General features: G+C 63.1%; 2 protein-coding genes across 3 annotated transcripts; one reads left to right on the top strand and one right to left on the bottom strand.

The window, feature by feature from the left end:
• Positions 1 to 1231: 1231 nt before the first annotated feature.
• On the top strand, positions 1232 to 9257 carry TCEA2 (transcription elongation factor A2). Of its 2 annotated transcripts, none has more exons than XM_002925698.3 (10): positions 1232 to 1481; positions 4397 to 4459; positions 4767 to 4872; positions 5906 to 5996; positions 7088 to 7218; positions 7464 to 7520; positions 7865 to 8019; positions 8086 to 8232; positions 8767 to 8838; positions 9035 to 9257. In XM_002925698.3, exons 1-10 carry the CDS (start codon positions 1410 to 1412, stop codon positions 9041 to 9043), a joined length of 903 nt encoding a protein of 300 aa, XP_002925744.1. In that variant the 5' UTR covers positions 1232 to 1409; the 3' UTR covers positions 9044 to 9257. The 2 variants fall into 2 exon arrangements, with proteins under 2 accessions (XP_002925744.1, XP_011231227.1); XM_011232925.3 differs by having other exon boundaries at positions 1463 to 1481; positions 4746 to 4872.
• A 652-nt stretch (positions 9258 to 9909) lies between these two features.
• Positions 9910 to 12344, bottom strand: RGS19 (regulator of G protein signaling 19). Its single transcript, XM_019806397.2, has 4 exons — positions 12018 to 12344; positions 11050 to 11124; positions 10734 to 10968; positions 9910 to 10649 (listed from the first exon to the last, which is right to left on the bottom strand). Exons 1-4 carry the CDS (start codon positions 12284 to 12286, stop codon positions 10458 to 10460), a joined length of 771 nt encoding a protein of 256 aa, XP_019661956.2. The 5' UTR covers positions 12287 to 12344; the 3' UTR covers positions 9910 to 10457.
• Between the last annotated feature and the right edge of the window lie 6 nt (positions 12345 to 12350).

The raw sequence follows: 12350 nt of genomic DNA, 5'->3' as shown, positions 1-12350 counted from the left end.
GAACCAGAGCTGGTCTGGAAATGAGGTGGGCCTCTGTCCTGGAAAACCTTGGCTCCCAATAAGGAATTCCATGCTTTTTCCTTATGATTACTAAGGAATTTCACAAGTAACCATGTTTTCCTTTTCACTTTGGCTCCTGGGAAGCTCAGTCAGATCTAATTAATACCACTGAGAGTCCAAGGCCTGGTCAGCCGAGGTCGTCTGGTCATCCCATCTGCCACCCGGTCTCACAGTTACTTGGCGGGAATTTCAGTGACTGTGGGGTGGGGCCCACAGCACTAGAGACATCAATTCCCTGGCTTGTACCCTCCCCTAGAATTGTGCCCTGTCCAGCAAGCCACTGAGGAGGGGCAGACATCTGGAGGGGACGCTAGCTCCGCCCACCTGCTCCTCTCCAGCCCTCTACCGGCCAGGGCCCTCCCTCCAACTGAGTGCCGTCCCGCCATTGCCAGGGCCCTCCAGCAGCAAAGGTGACAACTGAACTGCTCATGCTGTGTCCCCTAAGCTGTTCTCAGTGCAGGAGGGTTACCCACCGACGACACTGTGACAGGAGCCCTGTGAGGCCGACAATATTACCATCTTCATTTCACCGATGGGGAGACTGAGGCACAGAGTGCTCAGTGCTTTGTCTGAAGTGCAGAGCCCGGGGTTCACAGCCGGCAGCCGACTCCGGAGGCAGGGGCCTTGCCCACGCAGCCCCTCCAAGAAGTCCCCTGGCACCTTCCGACCCCCACATCCGGCTCCTGCTCCCTCCCTCCTCCGGGCGCCACGCACCCGGGCTCAGAGGCCAGCATTCAGGCCAGAGGGCGCAGGGGGTCCGCGCAGGCCTGGGGGGAGGGGTCGGCGGTTCTCCCGCAGGTTCCGGCTGTCGGGTGGAAGAAGAGGGCTTCAAGCGGGTGGAGACAGAGGACGGACCCGAATGCGCCTCTGTGGGTCCTACGTAGTCGGACCACCGGCCGCTGCCGGGCGGAGAGTGGGGGACGGACAAACCCGGGGTCGCGTCGGTCCCGGCACGCACGTTCTTGCTTCGCGTTACCGCAGCGCCCTCCGCCGGCTAACCGGCTCGCCCGGGGGCTTGTGGGACTGCGAGCCTTTCGGCCCCGTCGGCCTCCGGCGCCAGCCCGCGTCAGGACTACACTCCCCAGGAAGCCACGCAAATCGGCGTGTTTACTGGGAGTTGTGGTCCAGCGCGGGGCGAGTGAGCGCGAGGCGGGCGGCCGCCGGAACTACATATCCCATGATGCAGCGCGGCGACCGCGGGGGCCGGGGGTTTGAACGGAGGGTCTCCCGCCCGCGGTAGGGCTGCGTCGGCTGCGACGGGTGCGGGCGACGGCGACGAGCGGGGTAGGGGTCCAGGCCCGGAGGCTGAGGCTGGCGCGGCGGGCGCTGGGGGCCCTGCCCCCGAGGCGATGATGGGCAAGGAAGAGGAGATTGCGCGGATCGCCCGGAGGCTGGACAAGATGGTGACCAAGAAGAGTGCGGTGAGGGGCGCGGGCCGCCAGGACCCCGGGACCCCCGCCCCGCCGACCCCCGCCGAGCCTGCCGGGCCCCCCTCAGGGTCGGGGAGACCACCCGAGGGGCAGGACGAGACCCCGCCCCAGCAAAGACTCCCGGGACGTGGGGAGACCCCCGTCGGTGGCCGAGGCCCCTGCCCTGCCTGGGCCAGCCCTGCCCTTCACTCCGCACCCACGGCAGAGGCCGCAATCGGGACTGGACCCGGTCCCGGGAGCCGCCCTCTCTGGACTCAGACCCCAACTACCAGGCCGAGACCCCGCAGACCGGATCCTTGCCCCTAACTCCAGACTACCCCCCGCCCCAACCCTACCGGAGCCCGGCCAGCGGAAGCATCCCTCGGTCCCGCCCTCCAGGCCTTGCCGACGCCCCAGCCTGTTCAGACCTTTCGTACTGGCTGCCCCGCCCCCCGTGTCTTCCTCCTTGTCAGCCTGGCCATCCTCACGGTTCACCCCCAGCCCCAGCCCCAGGACCCTCCTCAGAGCCTCAACCCCGACTCAGAGCCCTCTGTCCCACCCTAGGCCTCCCACGTCCTTTCTCAGCCTGCAGGAGTTTGGAGTGAGACTGGACCCCCTTTTCCTCCCCGGAGCTACAGTGCTTCCCTTACCTCTGTTCGGCCTGGGGCTGTGGCCCTCATCATCCCCCTTCACAAGCAGGCCAGAGGCCTTTCCTGGTGGAGAGGCCCCTTTTTTTCCTCGTATCTGCCCCTGCCCTGCAAGAACAGGTTTCCCTAATAAATTCTTGCCCTTCCGTAGCCAGGACTCAGCCGGCAGCAACCAGGGAGTGGGTAGATTCATAGAGACTCTTGGGATAGATCCCTGGGAGGTCAGTGAGCCTGGCCTGGTGATAGAGCCCCTGGCCAGCTGTGCTCACTGTGGTGCCCGGCCTCCGTTGTCCTGTGGTCAGTGAGTCTTTGGAGGAGGCTGTGCAGTGGCCTCTAAGAGGAACCAGGTAGATGGGGTTCCAATTTCAGCCCCTTTTCAGCTTTGAGATTCTGACAACCTGCATAGCCTCACAGGGAAGCATCCTTGGTGGGTGGTACCTTTCTTTAGGATGTTGGGAGGGGTCCTGGCTGGCTCCCTGAGAGGATCAATAAACACAACCTGGTTCCCCCCAGACTGTGAGCAGCTAGTTAGGGTGTTGGAGGAGGCTCGATCACAGGCTCGAGATGCCTGGGCAGCCACTGCAGGACTGTCTGCTTGCTCCGGTAGCTTTGGGTGGTTTTTTGGGTTAAGCAGGCTTGTCCTGGGTTCCCGTTGACCAGAGTCTGGATAGAGGTCTACGCTGGCCCCTAAAAGAGAGCTGGCTCCCACTTATTTGTTCATCCAGCAACCAGCAGCCCCCTACACACACACACACACACACACACACACGAGTGTTCACACCCCTGGGAGGCTGTGGGCAGCACAGAAAAGGGTGTGGGAACAACCTAGAGCTGTTCCAGAGGTGGCCGGAGAAAGAAGCTTCTACCTTTCTACCTCTCTTGAAGGACACAAAGAACACCCCCCAGGTGGGGTCACCCACGGAGGGCAGGGTGGGGTGAGGCAGAGCGGGGGGAAGGTATATCCAGGTGGAAGCACAGCAGAGCGTGAGGAGGGGGAGTTGACCACCTTCTGGACCAGGAAGGCGCCTAGGGGGTTTGGGGGTACTGCGGCATGGGCAGTGAGAGAGCAGACGTCCCAGTGCCTGGGAGGCTCCTTCGGGGATTTGGGACCCATGATTGGGAAGTCAGGAATTGTTTTTCTGCCTCGTGTGGAGCCCGCAGAAAACTGATCAGTGAGCAGCACTGTCTTTGGCTCGGACAACCATCTTTTTATCCTGAGGAGGTCACACAGGGCTGCACAGCCTGAGGGGCAGGACCTGCTGGGGGTGAGGCGCAGGGGACCGCCGAGCACAGATGTCACCCAGATGGGGGGGTGGTTAGCGTAGGGCCAGCCCTTCCCACAGCGTGGGCTGCAAGACATGAGCGTGGTTGGGTCAGGTTCCTTCTGCCCCCTTCATGTCAAGGGAAAGACCCCCACGTTAAAACACCAGTGTGTTAAGGGAAACATCTGAGGAAGAAAACAAAGCAGGGGAGGAGGATGGAGGTGTTGCATGGGGTGTGGTCACAGTTTTAAGTAGGAGGGGCTTTGCCAAGAAGGTGTCCTTTGAATAAACTGTAAAGAGGGAGGGTACAAATCTGTAGATATTTGGGAGGTGTTTCTGGCAGTGGGGGCAGCAGGTGCAAAGGTCCTGGGGCGAGCAACTTGACACACTTGGGAACCTTTAGCTGAGCCTGGAGTGGAGAGAGGAGCCCATTTGTGCATGGCCTTGGTGTGTGTGTGTGGGGGGTCTTTGAAGAAACACATGGGAAGTGGGAGGGGGCTAGAAGGAGAAGGTGGCTGGCCTGAGGGTTAAGGCAAGGCCTGGAGGATTGATGAAGGGTGGGGCCATGGGACTTGAACCTGGGTGTGGGTGTGGGTGTGATGGGAGTGGAGTGTTTGGCCTCTGCAGGGGCTACTGACCTTGCCCGGGATGACCCCTCTCGGCTGTTGGGTGAGCCACTTCAGGGAGAAGCTGCCCAGCCCACCACAAGGGACGTGAGACGGGGGATTGAGCACCCCTGGGGGTACACCTTCACCTGGGTGTGGCCCTCCTGCTGGGGAGGGGCTGCACTCCTTGGAGCTGTTCACTGCAGCCATGGTTTGGTCAGTGACCCAAAACACTAGGATGGAGTTTGCCAAGCCGCTTTCCTTCTCATTCTAGCCCTCCCTGGGCGTCTGACCCCAGGTGGATCTCCACCTTGTTACTCCTTGTGCCCCCCACCCTCTTGTAGAGGAGGAGGCGGCGGCGTTGTCCATCGAGACCTGGAAGTCATTTATGAAGGTCCCCCTTCTCCTTCCAGGAGGGAGCCATGGACCTGCTGCGGGAGCTGAAGGCCATGCCCGTCACGCTGCACCTGCTGCAGGTAGGGCCCTGCGTGCCCCCTGCCTGGGACAGCTCCTGGCCCGTGCCCCGGGGCCTTGCTTGGCACAAATGTCTGTCCTGGAGGAGACCGCCCTGCGTTTCTGTTGCTCGGCAAGACAAAGGGGCATCTAAGGATGACCCACCCTGTTTCTCGCTGAGGCTCCTAGGTTCCACATACGGGACAGTAGCCCTTGGAAGGGGCATCCCCCTCACAAGCTGGTACCCAGCCCCTGCCCCTTGGGAGCCTCGGAGGGTCTGTGAGGAGGATCTCATTGCCGTCCCCCCAGCCTAGGCTGCTTGCCTTGTAGTCTACGCGCGTCGGCATGTCTGTCAACGCCCTGCGGAAGCAGAGCTCCGATGAGGAGGTCATCGCGCTGGCCAAGTCTCTCATCAAGTCCTGGAAGAAGCTCCTGGGTGCGGGTCAGGCGGTGCGGGCTGGGAGCTGGGGCCCCTCGCTGGTCAGCACTGTGTAGGGTGCTGACAGTGCTGTCCCTGAGCCAGGGCCCCCTGGGAGTGGGGGTGTTCTAGAACTGGTCCAGGAAGGCTTGGGGCTGGGACGACAGGGGATCCATTGAGAGCAAGGAGAAAAGAACGCTGCAGGCAGTAGCAGGACTGCACTGAGGGGGCCGGGGCCCCTGGAGGGAACTGGTGTGGGTGGGGATCATACAGAGAGAGGGGTCAGTGCAGCTAGAGCGCAAAGAGCCGGAGGAGATGTGGGGGGACAGGAGGAGGGGAGAAAGCTGGGGGGCAAGGGAGAGAGGAGAAGGGGGGCATAGGCATTCGGAAGGGATGGGGCGGCGGAGGTGTCAGGGATGCCCACCTTGGGACCCCGAGGCCCCCCTCCCTTCCCAGCCTTTCCTGGGCTCTGTCCAAACCCTTGCGAAATAGAGCTTTGTGTCCTGGGTCTCTCTGTCCTGTGGCCATCAGCCTGGGAGTCGGACAGTGTGTTTATTCTGGTGGTGTGGGGGATGCACCTCACCCAATGGTCCCAGCACAGGCTCGGGCTTCAGGAGCCTCGTGGGGGATGTGCTTGGTGGAGGGCCGTTCGCTGTGACCCCCAAGGTCCAGTTGGGGAATGACCGCGCCTGGTTTTGTCCACGTCCAAACACTTCGTCTGTGGGAGCTGTCACTCAGGGGGTTCCGGACTCAAGGGTTACTTTGGGCAGATGGGATGGCAGACCCCAGAGAGGCCTCCTAGGTGGCCTGCTTGAGTTGGGTAGGAAAGAGGTGTGGGGGCTGTCTTGGGACCTTCTGAGGAGGAAGGACAGAGGGCCCCTGTGTAGAAGGCTCAGCACTGGGGGCCTGGGTGGCGTTAGGGCAGGTGGGCTAGGGCTGGTGGTTTGACTGAGGCTGTGCCTTGGTGGTGATCTGCTCCCCTCCCTGGCCTGGCCCTTCCCTCTGGTTCCGCCTTCCCCTAGCCAGCCTCCCCCTTTCCTGGCACCTGCAGATGCGTCAGATGCCAAAGCCAGGGAGCAGAGGAGGGGCGGGCCTCTGCCCACATCATCCTCGAAGGAGGCTGCCGAGGCCAAGGACTCCAGGTACTGCATCTGGACACTGGTGCTTGCCCTCCTGCCTCCGCCAGACCCCTGTCCCTCTCGCTGCAGATGAAGTGCAGGTTTCCCTGTGCCGTCCGAGGGAACGCGTCAGCCTTTTCAGTTCCTCGGGAGGGACTTTCTCCGGGGACCCGCGCCTGGCCTGGTGGGCCTCTTGCTGCTCAGTTGTCTTCCAGAGCTCCTCTGGACCCCGTGTCTTTCCAGCCCCAACCATCCGTGGGTGAGGCTGTGTCCACCTGGCTGCACGGAGAGCCGAGTGGGAGCCCTGTGCCGCCGTCCTACAGCTCCACGTCTGTGTCCTGGGGTCCGGCTCTTCCTGGCCAGCTCTGGCTGAGCAGCACCCTTAGCCTAGGTCACACTGCTGCTGAAGCCTTTTCCCCTTGGGTGCCCCAGGCTGCAGCATGATGCGAGCTCCAGGGGGCACTGAGGCCTCACTGCTGCGGCCCTAGGGAGGGCAGTCATGGAGACGGGGTCCTCACAGGGACAGGCTGTGGCCCATAGGCTGCTTTGGGCAGAGGTGGTGGGAGGCCAGCAAAGGCTGACTTCTAGATTCAGTGTAGTTGTGCAGCGATGTGGGTTCATCTACCTGTCTGCTCCTTTCCCTCCGGGAGACCGCTGCTCCCCCTGACTCATGTGGGGGTCACATGACGCAGGGGTGTGGGGGGGCTGGGTAGACTTTGTCGTCAGGCAGCTTGTGGGGTGTGTGCCCAGCCCTTCAAGAGGCCTCCATGCTGGATGGGGGAAACCCCAACACTGTCTGCCTCTCCCCGGAACGGCCGCTGGTCTTGAGCAGTGTGGCCCTGTGCTCTGGCCTGGAGGGCAGGGACCCTTACGGGGGTGCTGCCCCCATGGTGCCCTCATCTGGGAAGTATGCCCCACCTGATGGGCCTTACTGCCTCTAGCCAGCTGGGCGGACCCCTAGGTCATGCTGGGCCGGACTACGGGGGGCAGGACCGTGGGCTGCTGTCGGGGTAGAAGAAACAGGATTTGGGGGATTGTGGCTGTACCATTGGCTTTTCTGGGGACCTGTGTGTCATGGGGGTGCACATGGCCCGAGCGGGCCTGTCTTTCTCCAGCCGCAAGAGGCCAGAGCTGCCCAGGATGCCGTCAGCCCCAAGGATCACCACGTTTCCCCCGGTGCCGGTCACTTGCGATGCCGTGCGTAACAAGTGCCGTGAGATGCTGACCGCCGCCCTGCAGACAGACCGTGAGCGCCCCTGACATGCACCCCGAGTCCTGGGGTGGCCTGGACTCTGCCTGTCCACAGAGGCCTGAGTTCAGAGAGAGATCTCAGGGTCAGCCTTCTCCCCCAGCCCATTGCAGCTGACCCCAGGTGGGGGGCAGGGAGTCTTTGGGGTTACCGGAGCACCTGGATCCTGGGCCTCAGGTGCTGGGCAGCCTGGAAGTGGGGGTGCAGCTAGTGGGGCGGCTAGTCAGGGCTGCCTCTTGCAGGTGATCATATGGCCGTTGGTGCGGACTGCGAGGGCCTGTCGGCCCAGATTGAGGAATATATCCTTTATGCAGGGGTTTGGGACCTGGGGGTTTCTGGTAGAGTCGTGAGGACAGCTAGGCCCGGCTTCCCCTGGTGGCCACGGCCTCAGCACCCTCACTAGGCGGTTGGTCAGTTGACCAGGAGGGCCCTCCCTGGACCTGCTGGGGGACTGATTCTGCCTGCTGGTGGGGCCTGGGTCAGTGGGGTTTTGAACCTGCAGCCGGGCCTCTGCTGGGGGTGGGTCCAGTGGGGGCCCCACTCAGCAGCCCCTCCCCTCGCTGCCAGGCGTGGGTGGGCAGACTGAGTTGCTGGGGTCCCCTTCCCCTCACTGGCCTCTGGATAGGTCCTTAAACACCTGCACGCATCTTCCGGGACGTGGGCAACACGGACATGAAGTACAGGAACCGTGTGCGGAGCCGTATCTCCAACCTGAAGGACGCCAAGAACCCCGACCTACGACGGAACGTGCTGTGCGGCGTCATAACCCCCCAGCAGATCGCGGTGATGACCTCGGAGGTGAGTCCTGCTGCGGGCCGGGGGGGCTCCCTGGGCATGGCAGCAAGTCCATGGCTCCTTGCCCAGGAGATGGCCAGTGACGAGCTGAAGGAGATCCGGAAGGCGATGACCAAGGAGGCCATCCGAGAGCACCAGATGGCCCGCACGGGGGGCACACAGACGGACCTGTTCACCTGTGGAAAGTGCAGGAGGAAGAATTGCACCTACACGCAGGTGCGCCCCGGTCACCTGGCCACACGCTCCCTGGAGCCTGCACCTGCCCCTGCCCCGGGGCTGGGGGGCCGGGTCCGCTGAGCGTTGGACACATGCACCGTGAATGGTACCAGGACTCCGGAGTCACCTTTGGGACCTCCTCCCTTGCCTGCACCCCTGGTCCCCAGTAAGCAGCGTCTCGGAGTGGTTTGCTCTGAGCGCTAAAATTGGGGGCCTGGTCTCCCCCAGCATGGAGGGGCCCCAATATTGGCCGGTGGGTGGGTGTGCTGTGCTGCCTGGCAGTGGCCACAGGACAAAGCTCAGACCCATGGAGGCGGACACTGATGTGGACCTCAAGATAGGTCATGGGTCCCTGGTAAGGGGAGAAGGGGTGGAGTCGCTGGGGCAGCCTCAGCTGGGCTCACCGGGCCAGCACTGCCTGAGGATATGGGTAGCTTCCCCACGTTGTAACTCCAGGGAAGACCTGCATCTCGGGGCCTCCTCCTCCAAGTGGCTGAGTCCCTGGGGCTGGGGGTGGCCCCTCTCACCTCTCAGGTGCAGACCCGCAGCTCTGATGAGCCCATGACCACCTTCGTCGTCTGCAACGAGTGTGGAAATCGCTGGAAGGTATGTGGGGCCTTCTCTGGAGGTGGGTGTCTCCAGCCCCCCAGGTGTGGGACCCATGTGACACGAAATGGGGGACAGCCATGCCCAGCCAGCCTCCTGGGGATTCAGAGCAGGTGGGTGGAGACCCCAGCCCTGCCTCCCGCCCTGCGGGGTCCTGGAGTCCACGTGGCAGACGCCTCTCCTCTGTCTGCTGCAGTTCTGCTGAGCCCTCCTTGAGACGTGTTTGAAGCCTTGGGCTGTGGCCAGCACATTGCCACGGCCTTCCCTGCGTCCTCTGTCGACAGACACCGCTTCTCGAGACCCGCCCTGTGCCCACCTGAACTTCCCCAGAGGGCCGTGTACCCTGCTCCCCCACCTTGCCTGCAGTACACCTTTCTTCCTCTTTCCCCCAAATCATTAAACATTTCTTTTTGCCATTGTGCTGTTTCCGGCCCTTGGTTCTGGTGGACCACGCACAGTCTTGTGCTGTGAGCTGGGTCCCCCGCCACGGGGTACGATGACCCCCCCTCCTTGGGATCGGGTGACACTTAGGTTTTGGCCCCGATGGAGCAGAGGTGGGGGAAGAGCCCGTGGGTCTTCAGAACACTGGGGGCAGACTCTGCCTGGGTGTGCCTGTGGGCGAGGGTTAGGTGCTGGGGGTACAGAGCACGGGTGTGGGCAGAGGGGGCCTTTGGCACACAGAGGACCCAGGGTCTCCCGAACCTCCCCGGGCACCGTAGCTCAGGTCCAGGGTTCATGGGCAGGAGGCCACGTCTGGGTCCTCGCCCTGACCCTCTGCTCCTGACGATGGAGGGGATGGCGTGGGCACTAGACCTGCTACAGCTTTGAATCGCTTTGCCTCCCAGAAATTTGGGCAATGAGGGGGCAAGCGCGTGCCTTGTGGAGGCCACCCCATCAGCGTCCTGTCCTAGCCTTGGCACCCTCCCTGGGGCAGGGTCTCCTCTGCTCCCTGCACTAGGTCTGGGACAGTTCTTCTCGAATCTCCCCCCAGATGTGGAAAGAAAGGAGAGATGTTTGCTTTAAAAATATCTTCAATAATAAGATCCTACTTTGAAAGAAAAAGAGAGAGAGAAATATGAAAACATTTTTTTCTTTTTTTGATAAAATACAGTAAGGACATGTTTCCAGGTTTAAAATTAATGAAAATATAAAAAAGAAACTGGCTCCTGTTGCCTTGAGCCTAGTTCTGAGGTTCTGGGTCTGATGGGGGTGCAGACAGCTTCGATCGGAGGGTCTCCGCTACGGTACAACTAGGCCATACGGACCCCCTGCTTCCCATCAGAGGCATTTCTCAAGGTCCCCTGCTGCCCGGGGAGGAGGCCCAAGTGAAGCTGCTGGGTCCGTGATAGCTCCTGGGAGGGTCCCTCCCCCAGGCAGGAGCCCCAGCAGGAGCGCTTGGCCAGCCAGTGGGGAGCCGGTTGGGGAGGGGCCGCCTGCTCCCAGAGGCCCCCACACCTGCCCCTTAGCAGGACCTCAGGGTACTAGGTCCCTTGGGTAGAGGCGGGCTCCAGTCTGGGACCGCCCCAGGGGTGCCGGGCCCCCGCGGACACCCGCTCGCGCGGGTAACCGAGTCTTTGCCCGCCGGAGGGGTGCCGCGTCCGTGCGGCTGTGGGGGCAGCCTAGGCCTCGTGGGAGGACTGGGAGCCGCCCCGGAGCAGCAGGGCGCGGTAGGCGGGGGAGCTGAGGAAGCGGGGGTAGGAGTCCCGGTGCATGAGCGTGTAGATCTGCAGCTGGGCGTCGTCGAACGTGTGCGCGGACGGCTCCTGCATCTTCTTGTTGATGCCCTCCCGCACTCGCGAGTCCAGGCTCACCTGTGGGACGGGACGCCGGGGTCAGGGGCCCAGGGGGTGTCCCCAGCCCCCCAACCCCCGCCCCGGGTCCCCATGGCGGTGCACCTCCTTGGGGGACAGGATGGACACGTAGTCCTCGTAGATGAGCCTGGCCTTCTCGTCCACCACGTGCTGGTTGGCCTCGGCCTTGAGCTCCTCACAGGCCAGCCAGAAGAGCATGTTCTCCTCGCTGTACTCCGTGCGCAGGAACTCCCGGAACACACTCCGTCCCGCCGGGCTGTGCATTAGCTTGTCGAACGACTGCGCCCAGCTCCGCACGTCCTCAGGGCTCGGCGTGGTGCTGTGGGCATCCCCGCCAGGCCGGGTCAGGGCTGCACCCTGCCCCCCGGAACCGCGCACGCGCTCGGCCGGCCACACCTACCATGCCTCGCAGCTGGGGAGAGGCTGCAGCTTGTTCTCCCGGGAGGCCCGCCACGCTCGCCGCCGCTCTTCATTCCTACCCACAGAGAGAAAGGTGGCAGCGGCCTCCAGGGAGCGCCGGCCTCGGTGCGCACGTGTGCACGCGCGCACACACACACACACACACACACACACACACACACACACGCGGGGCGTGGGGCTCTCAGCTTATGCGCGAACCGCTGTGGGCGGGAGGCGCTGGGGTCTGCTCCTTCCGCGCCCTCCAGGGAAGGAGCGTCTGCACCTGCGGCCCACCAGCCCTCCCGTCTCTCCCCGGGACCGACGCTGTTTCAGGGGTGTTCAGGAGACCTCTGGGACTGCACCGATTCCCTGTGTGCCTCCTTGACCTGACCTCCTCGGCCTGACCTCGGCCGTCACCTGTCTCCCAGAGGCCTCAGTGATGCAGTAGGAAAGCCCCAGCCTGTGCGTGTGCCTGCTGATTCTCCCCCCGGGACCGTTCTCCCCCCCCCTTGGCTCTTCACATGGCGTCAGTGCTGGCTTCCACATCCATGCCTCCAGCCAGATCCCCCCTCCAGGGCCACTGAAACGTGTAACGCACATCTCAAATCCAAGCAGCCAGACCGAACTCTGTTCCTCTCCTACCCTACCCTACCCAACTCTCCCTCGGCCCGCACAGCCAAAGTCTTACTGTGTCCTAATTCTTCATGGCCCCCCTCTCCCGTCTCAGGCCTGAAACTGCTCACGGGTCCGCGGAAACCCCTTTGAGGCTGTGTACTCAGCAGCCACGGGCTGGAAGCCTGAATAGGGCCAGACCTCTGTCAGACCTGAAAACTCCCAACAGCTTCCCCACAGGCCTACTGGACCCCGTTACCAGCTGGGGGCCCCACACCCGCCCTCTGGCAGACTACTGTGGAAGCTCATCCCCATTGTCCCCAGGCCAGGTGCCCGCTCAGGGTCCCTCCACCTAACTGTGTAGGACGTGCTCTGTCTCGTCCCTCTGTAGGACCCCAGGGCCAGCGCAGGCGGGGCCGCAGCGGCGTCAGCGTGTGCCGAGTAAACGGACAGATGAGTGCACGCACGGTGGGCTGGCCAGGTGCCTGCACACGGATGCACCCTTGGGCACACCAGGCATGAAACCCACACATACAGAGGGGTCTGGGCACTGGCCACGGGTCAGCAGGGCCCAGAAGCCCCTGGATGAGAGGCCTCCTGCCTCCAGGTGACTCCTCAGAAGACATCTGAGGGTCTGGGGGCAGGACCTGGGGCCCCACGTCTGCACAGCCCGCCCCCTCATCCCCCCCC

The sequence above is a fragment of the Ailuropoda melanoleuca genome, chromosome 13, assembly GCF_002007445.2.
Source record: "Ailuropoda melanoleuca isolate Jingjing chromosome 13, ASM200744v2, whole genome shotgun sequence".
NCBI lineage: Eukaryota > Metazoa > Chordata > Mammalia > Carnivora > Ursidae > Ailuropoda > Ailuropoda melanoleuca.
The sequence above is the reverse complement of the archived record's forward strand: the minus strand, read 5'-3'. Positions and strand labels throughout refer to the sequence as shown.